General features: G+C 45.6%; 1 protein-coding gene across 1 annotated transcript in view; it reads right to left on the bottom strand.

Moving 5' to 3' along the window:
- Positions 1–5,013: 5,013 nt before the first annotated feature.
- Positions 5,014–16,644, bottom strand: part of MCAT (malonyl-CoA-acyl carrier protein transacylase) — a 35,695-nt gene continuing 24,064 nt past the window's right edge. Inside the window, exon 5 of the mRNA XM_068122285.2 lies at positions 5,014–6,662. Within this exon, the coding sequence (XP_067978386.1) occupies positions 6,477–6,662 (186 nt within the window). The 3' untranslated portion in view covers positions 5,014–6,476. The remainder of the gene's footprint in view (positions 6,663–16,644) is intronic.

Raw genomic sequence — 16,644 nt, 5'->3', positions numbered from 1 at the left:
CTAAAAATGATGCAACCAGCAGCCAGGTGATGCACTGCTTAGATTGTATTTCGTTAACTTCATAATAATCGTTATACAATGTAGTGCTGTATTGATGTTTTTCGGGATTTTTTTTTAGGAATACTGTTAACAATGCACAATGGGTTTGGTTGCTAGGAAACGAGTAGACTAGCAATTCGCACATATCATTAAAATAAGTCTTATTGGGGAAAAGAAAAATCGGTTCGATAATCGGGAAGTTGAAAAATCTGCAAAAGTGGAAAAAAACACCCCAGGAATGCCAGTTAGAGAACCAGTCTGGATAGAAATAGGAGACACTCCGAGGCTGTGTCGTTATGGCTTTTGGGAGGTTTATTCCTTCTGGAAGAGCGAATACCTGGTGTTGTTGTTGGCCTAATGGTTAGGGTGGCGGGCTTGGGATCCTAAGGTCCTGGGTTCGAATCCCGGTCGATCGCTGAATTAACGCCAGGGGGGGGTTTACTCAGCCTGTCATCCTTCCGAGGTTGGCGAAATGAGTACCAGAGTACTGGGGTGGATATCAGGGGTACCAGGGAAAAAAACTCAGGAATGCCAGTTAGAGAACCAGTCTGGATAAAAATAGGACGACACCCTGAGGCTGTGTAGCCTGGTGTTGGCTTAGCGGTTAGGGTTCCGGCTTGGGATCCTAGGATCCTGGGTTCGAATCCCGGTCGATCCCTGAATTAACGCCAGGGGAGTTGACTCAGCCTGTCATCCTTCTGCGGTCGGCAAATTGAGCACCAGCTTGCTGGGATGAATGATCTCGGTGTGTACGCCGATTTAGAATAGGTACACCGTATCCCTGCGCATCGTAAGAGCGTGACCAAGGGTTGGCGTCAGGAAGGGCATCCGGCCATAAAAACATTGCCTCAAACAGGGAACCATGATTGTCATGGGGCCCGCAAGGCTAACCCCCACTCCAGTGGGGAAAATGGCCTTAAAACGATCATTCATTCACCCTGAGGCTGTGTCGTTAAGGCTTTTGGAAGGTTTATTCCTTCTGGAAGAGCAAATGCCTGTTGTTGTTGTTGTTGTTGTAATGGTTAGGATGGCGGGCTTGGGATCCTAAGGTCCTGAGTTTGAATCCCGTTCAGCTGTTGAATTAATGCTAGGTGGGGTTGACTCAGCCTGTCATTCTTCCGAGGTCGGTGAAATGAGTACCAGGGTACTGGGTCCTCTCTCAAGGAGGTTGGTGGCAGGATTTGAACTCTGGTCACAGTAAAAACACCTCATTCCGTAGCACACCCAGTGGTGTGTGTCGGGATGGTGCTGAGGAGTGGTCCAAGGACGCAGTGACGTGCTGATCTTTGCTTCCTCTAGGCATTCCCAAAGTGCTACGACACATTTTAGGAAACCATTGCACTGTTACACACGAGTACAATGACTATCATATTGCTGCACCCCCCCCCCCCCCCCCCCTGTTTGTATCTTGAATATGTTCGATGATGCCTCTGGAAGCCTGGGTTGACATCTACGGCATTGCTTGCTCACTTAGTCAGGTTCACTATGTTTTTTCGTTCAAAATTTTGGTAGATTAGCAAAACTATACATTTTTGGAATATTCAGAGCATGAGGAATCCAAAAATTAATGTTTACATTTGCGTAGACACCTTTGCGAAAATGACACTCAGGACAGTGATGAAGATCTGTAAAAGCATATTCCTGAACGGTGTAGACTTCGTAGATCCTGTGTATAGGACTTATAGTTCAATCTGATACTACCTATAACTTCCTATAACTTCAAAGGACTTGCAATATCATGTATTATGTAATACAGTTTATATCACAAATATAAAGACAATGGTTTTCAATTACCTTTGTTTGTTGCTTTTCTATAATCCTGAGCACTATTTTGAGGCCTTTATTGGATTCCTTGACCCAGAAAACATAGGATTAGCATATTTAATTAAGTCTCTAGGTTGACTAGAAGCCGAGATCGCGCAAAATATGTATTTTATGGCGGCCATTTTCAAAATCCAAAATGGCGGCCATGCAGGTGTCTGTGCAAATGCCAACATTGATTTTCAGATTCTCCATGCTCTGAAGATTCCAAAAATGTACAGGTTTGCTAATCCCAAAATTTTGAAAGAAATTATATTTGTTAACATAGTGAACCTGACTATCTTCATCACTGTCCTGAGGGTCATTTTCGCAAAGGTGTCTACGCAAATGCCAACATTAATTTTTGGATTCCTCATGCTCTGAATATTCCAAAAATGTATAGTTTTGCTAATCTACCAAAATTTTGAACGAAATTATATTTGTTAACATAGTGAACCTGACTAACTTGACGTTGAAAGCTGCTCCTGGTCGTCAAACTTCTTCCAGTTCAAGCAATAAAGTCATGTACCATACTCGGTCGTGTAATGGTTTGAGTGTGCACTCTAAGTCTGGGAGGTTGGTGGTTCAAACCCCGGCCAAGACAAACCAACGACCTATAAAATGGTATGTGCTGCCTCCTTGCTTAACGTTCAGTATTTAATAGGTTAAGAACACGGACAATTCCCATAGGTTGGCTTCAGATTCCAAGATCTCTTCATCAAATCTTTGAGGGTTTTTTTTTTTTTTTTTTGTATACTGAATCGAGGCTCGTGAAAGAGCTGACAACCGCGAGGGAAAGACAGCACAGGGGGACCGCGAGGGAAAGCCAGCACAGGGGGACCGCGAGGGAAAGCCAGCACAGGGGGACCGCGAGGGAAAGACAGCACAGGGGGACCGCGAGGGAAAGACAGCACAGGGGGCCCGCGAGGGAAAGACAGCACAGGGGGACCGCGAGGGAAAGACAACACAGGGGGACCACGAGGGAAAGACAGCACACGGGGACCACGAGGGAAAGACAGCACAGGGGGACCGCGAGGGAAAGACAGCACAGGGGGACCGCGAGGGAAAGACAGCACAGGGGGACCGCGAGGGAAAGACAGCACACGGGGACCGCGAGGGAAAGACAGCACACGGGGACCGCGAGGGAAAGACAGCACAGGGGGACCGCGAGGGAACGACAGCACAGGGGGACCGCGAGGGAAAGACAGCACAGGGGGACCGCGAGGGAAAGACAGCACAGGGGGACCGCGAGGGAAAGACAGCACACGGGGACCGCGAGGGAAAGACAGCACAGGGGGACCACGAGGGAAAGACAGCACAGGGGGACCACGAGGGAAAGACAGCACAGGGGGACCACGAGGGAAAGACAACACAGGGGGACCACGAGGGAAAGACAGCACAGGGGGACCACGAGGGAAAGACAGCACACGGGGACCGTGAGGGAAAGACAGTACAGGGGGACCGCGAGGGAAAGACAGCACAGGGGGACCGCGAGGGAAAGACAGCACAGGGGGACCGCGAGGGAAAGACAGCACAGGGGGACCGCGAGGGAAAGACAGCACAGGGGGACCGCGAGGGAAAGACAGCACAGGGGGACCGCGAGGGAAAGACAGCACAGGGGGACCGCGAGGGAAAGACAGCACAGGGGGACCGCGAGGGAAAGACAGCACAGGGGGACCGCGAGGGAAAGACAGCACAGGGGGACCGCGAGGGAAAGACAGCACAGGGGGACCACGAGGGAAAGACAGCACAGGGGGACCACGAGGGAAAGACAGCACAGGGGGGCCGTGAGGGAAAGACAGCACAGGGGGACCACGAGGGAAAGACAGCACAGGGGGACCGCGAGGGAAAGACAGCACAGGGGGACCGCGAGGGAAAGACAGCACAGGGGGACCGCGAGGGAAAAACAGCACAGGGGGACCGCGAGGGAAAGACAGCACAGGGGGACCGCGAGGGAAAGACAGCACAGGGGGACCACGAGGGAAAGACAGCATAGGGGGACCACGAGGGAAAGACAGCACAGGGGGACCACGAGGGAAAGACCAACCCATATTTGGTCATTTTTGGTATTTTTGAGGTCTTGGTATTTGGTCATTTTCTTGATTTCTACGTTATTAAAGCCAAAATCGCTGGGTACTGATATCTCAAACAGCAATGTTGTCTTTTCCTTTTTGTCCCTGAGTACAATGTCCGGACACAATGCTGTGTTTTCTATGTTCACGCTCGATGGAATCACCAGGTCGTACGTGAGCGTGACGTCCTCGTTTTCGATGATTGTCCCTGGTTCGTGTTTCCATGAATTTTCTGGAACTGGGATGTTGAAATTTTTGTAGATATATCAATGAATCACTTCGTATACTTTGTTGTGCCGTTATGTGTAAAGTTGTTGTGAAAATAGTTCTTTGCATGTGCTAAGCTGACAATTTCCTCGACTCCATTGTGAACATTCGGAAAACCTGCAAAAGCATTGACGACATCTGATCGACATCTGATTAACTTAAGATTTAAGGCACAAACTTGTGATTTATGGTCTTGTTTTACCTGCTCACTCGTTTAGGATTTTGCCAACTACAAATTAGTTCCTTTGTGGTGCTTCATTGTATAGCTCTTGTGCTTTAATTTAGGATATCAGTAGTGGTTTCAGCACAGGGGGTATATGGGTTTATTGGGTTGGCCTTCAAAAATGTCTGTATCTGCCTCTGATTTTCAAGCCATAAAACTTTTAACATTGAAAGACTAAGGGGGTTATTAATGACAGCCGGGGAAATCCCACCTATCCCCTCACCATACACAACACCTAGTAGTTTGAAGGTCTTTGGAACCTTTGTACTTACAGTAAACATCGTGGGAAGCAAGCATCCACTCAAATACCATACATGCTCCCACCGTTACAGATATCACACATGATAAAACGTATTCGCCATGACAACACAAGCAGCGGCAATAGCAGTACAGACTATATGGCATTCGGTTACCATTTAGCGTCATCGCCGAAACAATCTGTCATCAATACAAACTTATCCTCAAAATTTATCTGCTTACTGCATTCCAATGCTGAGTACAACAGCGATGAAAACAAGATCCAGTACTGTGCTACAAAAACCACCGAAAAGGAAACACTTTTACTCAGAGCGATTGTGAAGTGCACAAGACTAATTATTATCAAAGAAAAAGGAAGGTTTGTTCAATTTTTATTTATTACTTGCAAAATCGAAGATTTTTCAAGTATATTGGTCGGTCGCGTTTGTGGTTCTGTCTGTCTGTTTGTTTGTCACCGGCCTACAGGTCACAATTCTAAACCGATCGTCACGAAACTTCACCAAGTTGTATAGGTCGTCCCACTTGAGAAGCCTATTGTTTTTGGGGTCAAAAGGTCAACATAGGCCAAAGGACACCAACTTTGCCAAATTTCTAAAATACTCAATTTTCATCCGATTGACTTGAAATTTGAAGAGCACTTGCATATGTGGTCACTGAATTCAACCACCAAGTATATTTGAGGTCAGCTTAAGCCAAAAGGTCAACATAGGCCAAATTTCTAAAATACTCAATTTTCATCCGATTGACTTGAAATTTGAAGAGCACTTGCATATCTGGTCACTGAATTCAACCACCAAGTATATTTGAGGTCAACATAGGCCAAAAGGTCAACATAGGCCGAATTTCAAAAATCACCAATTTTCATTTGATTGACTTGCAATTGAATTGAAAATTGAACAGAATGTGCACATTGTCACAAAATAGAGAAACTAGCTATTTTTGAGGTCAAACATACAAAGATCAACTCAAGGTCAACCTTACAAAATCATCATTTTTCATCTGAAAAATCGTCACTTTTCTTCCTAATGACCCGAGCTTTGATCAAGATTGTCAATTTTAATCTTGATGAAATGGACAATTTGCTGTATCAATGGAATTTTTTTTTCTTGGGGTTGGGGGCGGGTTTGGCAAGTATCGTGCTCCGCATGACGTCTTCTTGTTTATTTATTTAAAATACAGTTGCAAAATTAATGTACAAATGGACTTCTCTTCAAGGTGGAAAGGTGTAAGCCCAGAAGTTTGCAAAGCATGGGAGAGCTCAAAAGTCAAAAGCATTTTCTTGCCCAAGAACCAATCAGGCTCGTCAGCTCGCCACTCTTGCAGGGTGTGGCCATTTATACTGAGCAGTCATGGGAATCAAACGTCCACCAATGAGGGCAATGTGGCAAGGATTTACCTACTGTACCACAAAGTCACTCGGGAAACACCTCATGGGGGTCAGTGAAGAATAATGGCCAGAAACACAGCTCAGTCGAGTTCATGCTTTGCTATAATAATAATAATAATCTCTGAGTAAATAAGTGAAAATCTGAGATACAATTCACCCACATAGATGTAACATGACACTTGTGGAACATGTACTGTAGATACGAGTCTCAATAGCAACCGAATGCTGTCTCAGTGCCAAGCAGGTGGGTGGAAAAGGTAAAGGCTCGCTCAAACTTCAGAGTTTGAAATGAAAAGTGTCCGAGCGTGGACTCAATATGTGTAAAGGTTAAATATGTTAACCATTGGGATCCCAAAAGTATGGGTTTATCAAAGGTGACAAACACTTGTACCGGCGGAGGGAATGGTTGGAGAGACAGGGGGAAGAATAATCACAAATCCTTTGTCATTGTGCCTTCAAAATGGCGGTAACAAACCCAGGCCTTCCGATTAGTTCTGCGCAGAGCCATCCCCAGTTGACCCCCAGGTCCAACTTCTATAGATATGGGAAAGTTGGTCTGCTGTGGACGCTGGTACAACGCTGTCATCGTCTGCTCCCATAGAACTGGCTGAGTCAGCTGAGGGACAAGGAAGAGTGAAAACAGGGCAAGGGAAGAAAATGATAGGAGGGATAAAAAAAATTTAAAATTTTACATCGATCTAATGCTCATGTTGGAACTTGTGCATAAACCACAAGCCCGGCAAGGACGTGAATATACATCACTGTACTTTTACATGAATTACAAGGACAATGGTAGATAGTGGACAAGTATCTCAACGATCATACAGCCTGAGGATTGTCATGCAGGCTCATTGTAAATCCATCAGAGATGGACTAAATGCGACTGCCCCTATTCCCAAAACGGGGTATTCACCCTACACCTGGAGCCAGAGTATGTTTTGCTCATTAAATATATAAAGAAGAAAATTTGTTTGTGTGTGTGTGTATTTGTTATGCATTCGGACCTTGCAGGAACCAGTGCTACCAAACTTTGCATGGCCTCTTCTTACATCCAGTAGAAGGTCAACAGCTAGGTTTGGATATAAAGATTGAAACATCAAAAATAAATTAAAATCAGATAATAATTGGCCTTCGGGCCTCGATCGGGTCTTGTACTTGCACATGGCCTGTGTTGTTTTCCCCTGGGAGCGATCGAGTAATGTATTGTGAAGATCTTATGTTGAGGTTGTATATAGTAATTTGTTTTCAACAACACAAATTTTATTATCATTGTGTTTTCACGTGCTTCTGTTATTACCTTCGCAAAAGCGGAAGGTTATGTTTTGATCGCTGTGTATTTATTTGTATGTCTGTGTGTGTGTGTGTGTGTGTATGTTATTCGCATAACTCAAAAAGTATTCAACCGAATTGCATGAAATTTGGTGGGATGATTGGTTATTATACGGGACACATTTGATTAGATTTTGGGAGCAATCGGGTCAAAGGTCAAGGTCAAGGTCACGAAAAGGTCAAAATCGTATTTTAGTACAGTACAGAACAGTAGCTGCGGCGAAGGTATGCGCTCTACCGAGTGCCCGTTCTAGTTAAAGATTGCTTTACACAGGTTTATTACAACACCTCCATGTTCAAGCCTTGAGAGAGTATGTTACTTACACTGCCTGGATTTTCTCGGGAGCAATCGAGTAATGTATTGTGAAGATCTTATGTAGAGGTTGTATATAGTAATTTGTTTTCAGCAACACAAATTTTATTATCATTGTGTTTTCACTTGCTTCTGTTATTACCTTCGCAAAAGCGGAAGGTTATGTTTTGATCGCTGTGTATTTATTTGTATGTCTGTGTGTGTGTGTGTGTATGTTATTCGCATAACTCAAAAAGTATTCAACCGAATTGCATGAAATTTGGTGGGATGATTGGTTATTATACGGGACACATTTGATTAGATTTTGGGAGCAATCGGGTCAAAGGTCAAGGTCAAGGTCACGAAAAGGTCAAAATCGTATTTTTACCAAGTACAGAACAGTAGCTGCGGCGAAGGTATGCGCTCTACCGAGTGCCCGTTCTAGTTACCTTCGCAAAAGCGGAAGGTTATGTTTTGATCGCTGTGTATTTATTTGTATGTCTGTGTGTGTGTGTGTATGTTATTCGCATAACTCAAAAAGTATTCAACCGAATTGCATGAAATTTGGTGGGATGATTGGTTATTATACGGGACACATTTGATTAGATTTTGGGAGCAATCGGGTCAAAGGTCAAGGTCACGAAAAGGTCAAAATCGTATTTTTGTTCTGTTCCCTACACTCCCATGCCAAGTACAGAACAGTAGCTGCGGCGAAGGTATGCGCTCTACCGAGTGCCCGTTCCAGTTAAAGATTGCTTTACACAGGTTTATTACAACACCTCCATGTTCAAGCCTTGAGAGAGTACGTTACTTACACTGCCTGGATTTTCTCGGGAGCGATCGAGTAATGTATTGTGAAGATCTTATGTTGAGGTTGTATATAGAAATTTGATTTCAACAACACAGATATAACTAGAACGGGCACTCGGTAGAGCGCATACCTTCGCCGCAGCTACTTTTGTTGCCAAAATAAAAGACTACAAGATCTGTGTAGCAAAGCATTTTGGCATTAGTTTCATACAAATTGGACACAAATTGACCGCGCTATGGTAAAAAGACGATTTTGACCTTTTCATGACCTTGACCTTGACCTTTGACCCGATCGATTCCAAAATCTAATCAAATGGTTCCCGGATAATAACCTATCATCCCACCAAATTTCATGCGAATCGGTTGAATACTTTTTGAGTTATGCGAATAACATACACACACACACACAGACATACAAATAAATACACAGCGATCAAAACATAACCTTCCGCTTTTGCGAAGGTAATTATTATAGTGTTTATACATGAGCCTGTTATTAAAAAGATTGCTTTACAAAAGGTTTATTATAGCACTTCTGTGTTCAGGCCTCGAGCGAGTATGTTACTTAGCAGGCTCGCTTATACACTGCCTGGGGTTTTCCTGGGAGTGATCGAGTAATTTGTGGTGAAGATGGTATGTTGAAGTCACATGTATGCAAGCTGATGGTGGAAACTGTGTATTCCCTTGGTACATTTTCCCTTACCTCTAATCCTCTCTGTGTCGGTATGGTCCGTCTGCTGCTTTTTAGCTCACCTGAAACGAAGTTCCGGGAAGCTTATGCGATGGCGCGTCGTACGTCCGTCAGTCACAGTCCGTCCGTCAACACTTGCAACTTCTTTTCCGAAACCGCTGAAGGGATTGTGACCAAACTTGGCACAAATGATACTTGTTGTGTTGTGACTAAAGTTTGTTCATGGCATTAAAAAAAATCGGGGTCGAAGGGGGTTTACCAGGGTCAAAGTGGATCCAGTATTAAAACCCCAAAATAGGTATTTGCTTTTTCCTCTGAAACTACACACACTATTTCGATGAAACTTTACCACAACCTTCATCACCCATGACGTATCGAAGTTTTTAAACGGCACTAAGAAAATCGAAGTCAAAGAGGTTTACGGGGGGGGGGGGGGGGGGGGGTCAAAGTGGGTTAAGGTTTGACCCCCCCCCCCCAAAATAGGAATTTGCTTTCTTCTCAGAAACTACACACACAATTTCGATGAAACTTGACCACAACCTTCACCACTCGTGATATACCAAAGTTTGTTCACGGCATTAAAAAAAAATCTGCCGCTTTGGGGTCCTGGGGGGGGGGGGGGGGGGGGGGGGGATTCATTGGAATCTGTTAATCATTGGAATCTTCCGCGATGAAGCTGATTCTGAGGGTCTTTCTCTCTCTCACCGCAGGCAGGAAGGTGGTCTTTCAGTCTTCTACCGACTCCTCGCCGGCCTTGCTCCCTCTGCTCTGTCTGTGCTCTGTCCCCCAAATATTCCTGCAGGACGCACAAGATCTGCCAGCAACCCTCTTATGGTTAAACTGCCAAAATCAAGACTCTGCTCACCTTCACTCCTTCATGCCTCTTTTCTCCCACCTCTGGAACAATCTCCCACACTCTATTCAATCCCACTCCTCCCTCCAGGTCTTTAAAACAGCTGTTCACCGCCATCTCTTGTCTTCCCCCATCCAAAACCTTGATCTTTTTTACCCACATTAAAACACCCCAAATCCACCTCTTTCAACCCCCTACTTCTTTCCTGAAATTCCTAGAAGTGAAATTCCGAGTAGTGTTCATTTGCTTTATACCGAGTACCCCTCCCTCCTCCCCAGCACCTCTCCCTTCCACAGATCTACCGACGTCCTTGTTCTCTACTGTTGTTGTGCTTTCGTGCTTCCCTCTCCCTCCTCCTCTTGTCTCCCGCTCCTTTCATTGCATGTTCTACGTGTCTGTGCATGTTTTCATGTTCAATGTGTTAGCTCTTACACGAGCCTCGATTCTGTATTTATCTATATATATAAAACACAGTTTGTGTGTGTGTGTGTGTGTGTGTGTGTGTGTGTGCGTAATGTTACCGATAGACTCCTAAACGGAGAGGCTCACGTACTTGATATTTGGCACAGACATGGCCATTGAGCCTGGGAAGAACATGGCCGACCTAAAAAAAATTATTTCATAATATTTTTTTACCATATTTTTACCTTAGCGCATTTCAGCGAGGAATATTATGCATGGAATCTGACCGGTGGCAGAGCAGCGCGCTGATTCGCTCAGAGCGATCACGTGATGTTCCTTGCCGCCATTAACTCAGTTACGCATTCGCACATATTTCAGAGCGAAAAGCGATTGCGTTTTTTCACATTTCAGCGAGGTACATTGCCATTCACACCACATAGGTTTTTTTTCCTTTCATCTTTAGATCCATTTTTTTTTTCAGCGAGGAATATTATACACGGAATCTGAATCGGTGGCAGAGCAGCGCGCTGATTCGCCCATTCACGCTCATTGATGACGATCACGATCACGTGATGACGTGATCACGAATGATGTTCGTGACGCGATCACGTGATGTTCCTTGCCGCCATAAACTCACAGCAAGTAGCATAGATTTTAGCATGATTAGCATTTAGCATGATTTAGCATGATTTACCAGAGATAGTAGCATGTTTCACATAGATTTTTTTTCAGCGAGGAATATTATACATGGATTCTGACCGGTGGCAGAGCAGCGCGCTGATTCGCTCAGAGCGATCACGTGATGTTCCATCCCCGCCGCCACTCGCCAGTTGGCTTCACTTTTCACGGAGTATGAGCATTCTATATATTTTCAATTCAGTGCGCCCGACTCGCTCACGTACTTGATTTGTGGCATAGACATGGCCATTGGGCCTTCACGGTGTAATTTGTGCGAGGCTTTTGTCCGAGTGAGCTTGAGTCGAGAGGGCGAATGTACGGGTTGGGAATGTACGGGTCTCCCTTCCCCCACCCGGCAACGCCGGTACTGGAGAGCGTCACAGGATCGGGGAGTCTCCAAAATCCGCTTCGTGCTGTTGCGAAGATTCAGGACGATGTCGCGATTGTTGTGCTGTTCTCCGACCATGAGAACTGCAACGTCATTGTTGACTGGCCATCCCCTTCCCTCCCCCCTTCCCCCTCCCCCTCCATTCCCCCTCCACCCTACCCCTCCCCTTCACCCCCCCTCTCCCACACCACTCCCCCTCCCCTCCCCTCACCCCCTACCCCTCTCCTCTCCCAACCCTCCCCCCTCTTCCCTCCCCCTTCCCCCTCCCCCCCCTCTTCTCCCTCACGTTTATACACGGAATGCCGGGTACTTCCCCCCCCCCTCTTCTCCCCTCCCCCCCTCTCTTCCCCTCCCCCCCTCTCCTCCCCTACCCCCCCCCCGTTCCCTTCCCCTCCTCTTCCCCCTCCCATCCCCTCCCCGCCCGGCAATGGCAGGGTACTTCTGCTAGTATAAAATAAAAAAAAGAAGTCTTTTCTTTTCTTCTCAGAAACGACACACACTATATCGATGAAACTTGATCACAAATTTCACCACCCGTGATGTACCAAAGTACGTTCACGGCATAAAAACTACCCCTTTAGGGGCATATGGGGGGGGGGGGGAGGGTTGCCCCCCAAAATAGGTATTTGCTTTCTTCTCAGAAACTACACACGCAATTGCGATGAAACTCACCACAACTGAATCAAACATGATGTGCCAATGTTTTGTTCAAGGCATAAGAAAAACTGGGGTCTTAGGAGGTACAGTCACATGAAAAACTAAGTACACCCCATGTAAAGTTTTGACTTTTTTCAACATATTTCAACATACAGCTATTTGATCTTCATTTCAACAATATTGATAGATAAAGGTGATATAATATAACAAATATCATGAAACGTTTACATTTTGTAGTCCATTGTATAATTTAAATAAACATAAATGCAAATTTCGCATGTGGAGAAAGTAAGTACAACCCTTGGGCTCTAATAGGTGGTATTGTCCCCTTTGGCAGAAACAACCTCAAGTAGGGTGTTTCTTATAACTGTCCTACCAGTCTCTGACATCGACTGGGAGAAATTTTTGCCCACTCCCTCCATGCAGAATTCTTTCAGCTGTGCGATGTTTGAGGGGTTTCTTGCATGCACAGCTCGTTTCAAATCCCCCCACAACATCTCGATGGGATTTAGATCCGGGCTTTGACTTGGCCATTCCAGAACCCTCCATTTCTTCTTTTCATCCATTCCTTGGTGGATTTACTGGTATGTTTAGGGTCATTGTCATGTTGCAAGGTCCACCTTCAGTTAAGCTTCAACTTTCCGACAGATGGCCTCACATTATCCTCAAGCACCCTCTGGTACAATGAGATTTCATAGTGGGATTGGCAAACTTTAGTCTTGCCCTGATGTTCTTTCTGGACAGCAAAGGTTTCCTCCTGGCACAACCTCCCGTGTAGATCAAATTTGTGCAGCCTCTTTCTAATGGTAGACCTCGTGCACTTTGACATCAACAGTGGCAAGAGCTACCTGTAGGTCCCGTGATGACATTCTCGGGTTTCTTAGAGACTTCTTTCAGCATCTTGTGGTCTGCTCTCGGGCTGAACTTGCTGGGGCGGCCCTGGCCTGAACAAGTTGGCAGTTGTTTGGAATCTTCTCCACTTGTAGATGATCTTCCGGACAGTCGAATGATCGATTTCAAATTGTTTGGAGATCTTTTTAAATCCCTTCCCAGACTCGTAGGCATCTACAAACTTATTTCTGAAGGACTCAGAGAGCTCTTTTGATCTCGGCATGGTGACGCCACACACTTCAACAACAAAGAGCAAATCAAACTAAATGTCTGAGGTTTAAATAAGACAGGTTCCTCCAAGATCCTCTCTAACGATGTTCGAATCATTTGCACCTGAGCTGGTGCACCTGATTCTAATTTTAAGTATTTGAAGTAGTGATAAATGTAGGGGTGTAGTTACGTTTTCCACATGCGAAATTTGCATTTATGTTTATTTAAATTATACAATGGACTACAAAATGTAAATGTTTCATGATATTTGTTATATTATATCACCTTTATCTATCAATATTGTTGAAATGAAGATCAAATAGTTGTATGTTGAAATATGTTGAAAAAGTCAAAACTTTACATGGGGTGTACTTACTTTTTCACGTGACTGTGTATGTGGTTGGTGGAGGGGGGGGGGGGGGGTTGGGGAGGGGTGGGGGTTTCCCCCCAAAATAGGTATTTTTTTGTTTGTTTAAAGTCATGATTATGTTAGTATGATTCACATGCTGCCCTGTCTTCTAGTAATCATTGAAATTGGTTTAAAATACCTTTAGTCAGTGCAGTATACTGTTTATTCTTCCAGGTGAGTGCCAGGTTTATTGCCTTGATGTTTTAACATTAATCAACCGCTTCACGAAAATCAGCACAGTAAGATGTCTGCCCGCACACTTCTTGTGGCTTCACTTGTGGTAGTAGAAATAGCTCTGGAAAGGACCATTTAGGACGCATTGCGCCTCAGGATTTATTACAGCACCCCCGTTCATTGTCCCACCTGTATTCCTCCCCGTCTGTTATGCGGAAATTACATGGGCTCAGCTACTGATTTTAATTACTCGATTTAAATTTATATTTTGCATGTAAACGATCATTCATTCATTTTCATTCATTCCCATGTCATGAAAACGAACTCTGCATGTAAGTGATCTGCCTCTGAACTACCAAGATATTGTCGTGTTCCCGAGGGTTAACACCTCTGGGGACGAATAGCCGATCGAGCATACCTCCGAGGCATTCAGTCAACTATGGCGGATCTTCTTTATATGCGTGAGGCGTGGGAGGGCAGCAAGGCTCTTACCTGGAAGGATTACACTGGAGGGTTCTCGAACCACAATAATCAAATCAAACCGATACGGAATTAAAATGCAACAATAAAAGGGTTTAATAAAAATAATGCCAGGGAACAAGAAAATGTGCGGTAATACTAAAATCCTAAATGGAGCGCCCCCACACAGCCTCATAAAACAACACAAGGGGATAAATAAATAAAAATGTGTTTGTGTGTACTCAGGTTTGAGCGGCCCTCAACCTCTGTCGGCCCTCAAACGGGTCCCCTAGTCCGTGCGCCAGGAAAACACATGCCTTGGCGCAAATTCCGTTCACTGCCACGCAGACGCAAAGCGAACAGGCCCAAGCTCCTCCTATGTCCTCCTCACTCGGCTGCCCCGAGACCCGACGTTCCTTTCAGGTGCACACGGCACCAAGCGCAGCCATCACGAATCCAGCATCAAGGAGAGGAAAGCAAAGGATGAGTCCGCTCCTCCACGCAGCAAGAGTGCTTCCGCCCGTAATGAAACCCAGCGCAAGAAGAATATATGCGACTGTTCCTTCAAATGTCCAAAACAGAGCAAGCAAATGTGCGACTGCATGCTATCAAGGCCAGCCCGGAGAGAGAAGTACACGAGCCGCAACCTTCTGCAGTCAAACCCAAAAGCCAAGAGAGGGAAATGTGTGATGCTCTGCCTTTTCGTTCCTGGTCCTGGAACCTTCAATATGACGTCAAATGCATGCTCCAATCTGCGAGTGCCATCTCATCGCTGGATCGCCCTGACCAATCACCACCTTTCGGGACGGGGCCTCACGCCCCTCCTGTGCCCTTGTGGTGACTCAGCTGGCGGCATCAATGGCAGTGTTTGAATGTCCTGGTTCCGGTGGCTTTATTTAATGCTTATAATTACACGCCGATCGCTTGGCTGGTAGTGTGTGGTGTAGTGTCATCAGGAGCAAAGGAAAAATCACAGAGGCAATTACATACAGGGAATTAATTACCCTCAAACCCTGCATAATTAACATAGCCACATCCCTCGCCATGGGGACAAATATATGACCTTACACGACATCCGGTCCAACGGATTCCCTACTTTGGTACATGGAGGTTTCTTCTTCTTCATCGCGACATTCGGAGCACACTACCTATACAATTCTACCTGGCCCAAAGGGATTTCATTGCCGACCCCCCATAAACGGAACAATATTTTCGATTTTGACTGTGAATCAACATTCAAGGGCACTCGCAAGGGAACACTTCTGTTGGGAAATATCTTAACCTACCTTACCTGCATTATAAATACTGCCAAATACCACCAAAAAGACCCCCTGATGGGCAGAAACAAATCAGATACAAGGAAGAGAATGGAAATCCACAGGTCACTTGAAAGTACAGAGCAGACACAGCTCGGATTGACAATCAACGTGCAAGCCAAGCAGCCTCTAGGGCAGCTGAAACTACAGAGCAGACACAGGCTCGGATTGACAATCAACGTGCAAGACAAGCAGCCTCCAGGGCAGCTGAAACTACAGAGCAGACACAGGCTCAGATTGACAATCAATGTGCAAGACAAGAAGCCTCCAGGGCAGCTAAAACTACAGAGCAGACACAGGCTCGGATTGACAATCAATGTGCAAGACAAGCAGCCTCCAGGGCAGCTAAAACTACGGAGCAGACACAGGCTCGGATTGACAATGTGCAAGACAAGCAGCCTCCAGGACAGCATGTTGGGCATCCCTTAGAACAGTGGTTCTTAACCTTTTTAAAGTGCCAAACCCTAACGAAACCCACCGAACACTAGCAGAACCCCTCAAATTTGCCCAAAAAATTAAGAAGAATTGCATCTTAATGCGTTTTCTGTTCTTCTTTTCGGGAGGCCATCTGGAAAATGCGTGGTTTTGTTTTGGCAAGGGCCACCCTCAAATCATTTTCGCATGCAAGCCTGCTCCTTTTCTTTGTTTTAATGTCCACCAGTTTCGAAAACGCATGCTCGCAGAGATACGTTGTAACGAACGGCGTGAGGATCTCAAGGGCAATTTTAGCGATGTGAGGATACCCTTCCATTTGGTGGCACCAAAATGTTGAGAGCGTTGCTGTGCCGAAGAGTTGTTGTTGAATCTGGCTCTGCTGAAGTTCGATGAGGTTGTCGAGGTGTTGGTCATTGACATCTGCCGTTTCAACGTCGAAAGTAAACGGCTGCCGCATCCATGCTGGGTATTGCTCTTGGTCGGGGAAGTAGCCGTCGAATGACTTTCCCAGCTCATCCAAGTGCGTGGCAATCGCTTGCTTCAGCTCCCCCGGTACAGCAGTGCCTCCAACTTCAGACTCATCTTCGATCCCGCTCACGCACTC

The sequence above is a fragment of the Myxine glutinosa genome, chromosome 7 (genome assembly GCF_964187855.1).
Source record: "Myxine glutinosa chromosome 7, kmMyxGlut1.1, whole genome shotgun sequence".
Taxonomy (NCBI): Eukaryota; Metazoa; Chordata; class Myxini; order Myxiniformes; family Myxinidae; genus Myxine; species Myxine glutinosa.
Note: the sequence above shows the minus strand (reverse complement) of the source record. Positions and strands in the feature narration are given on the sequence as shown.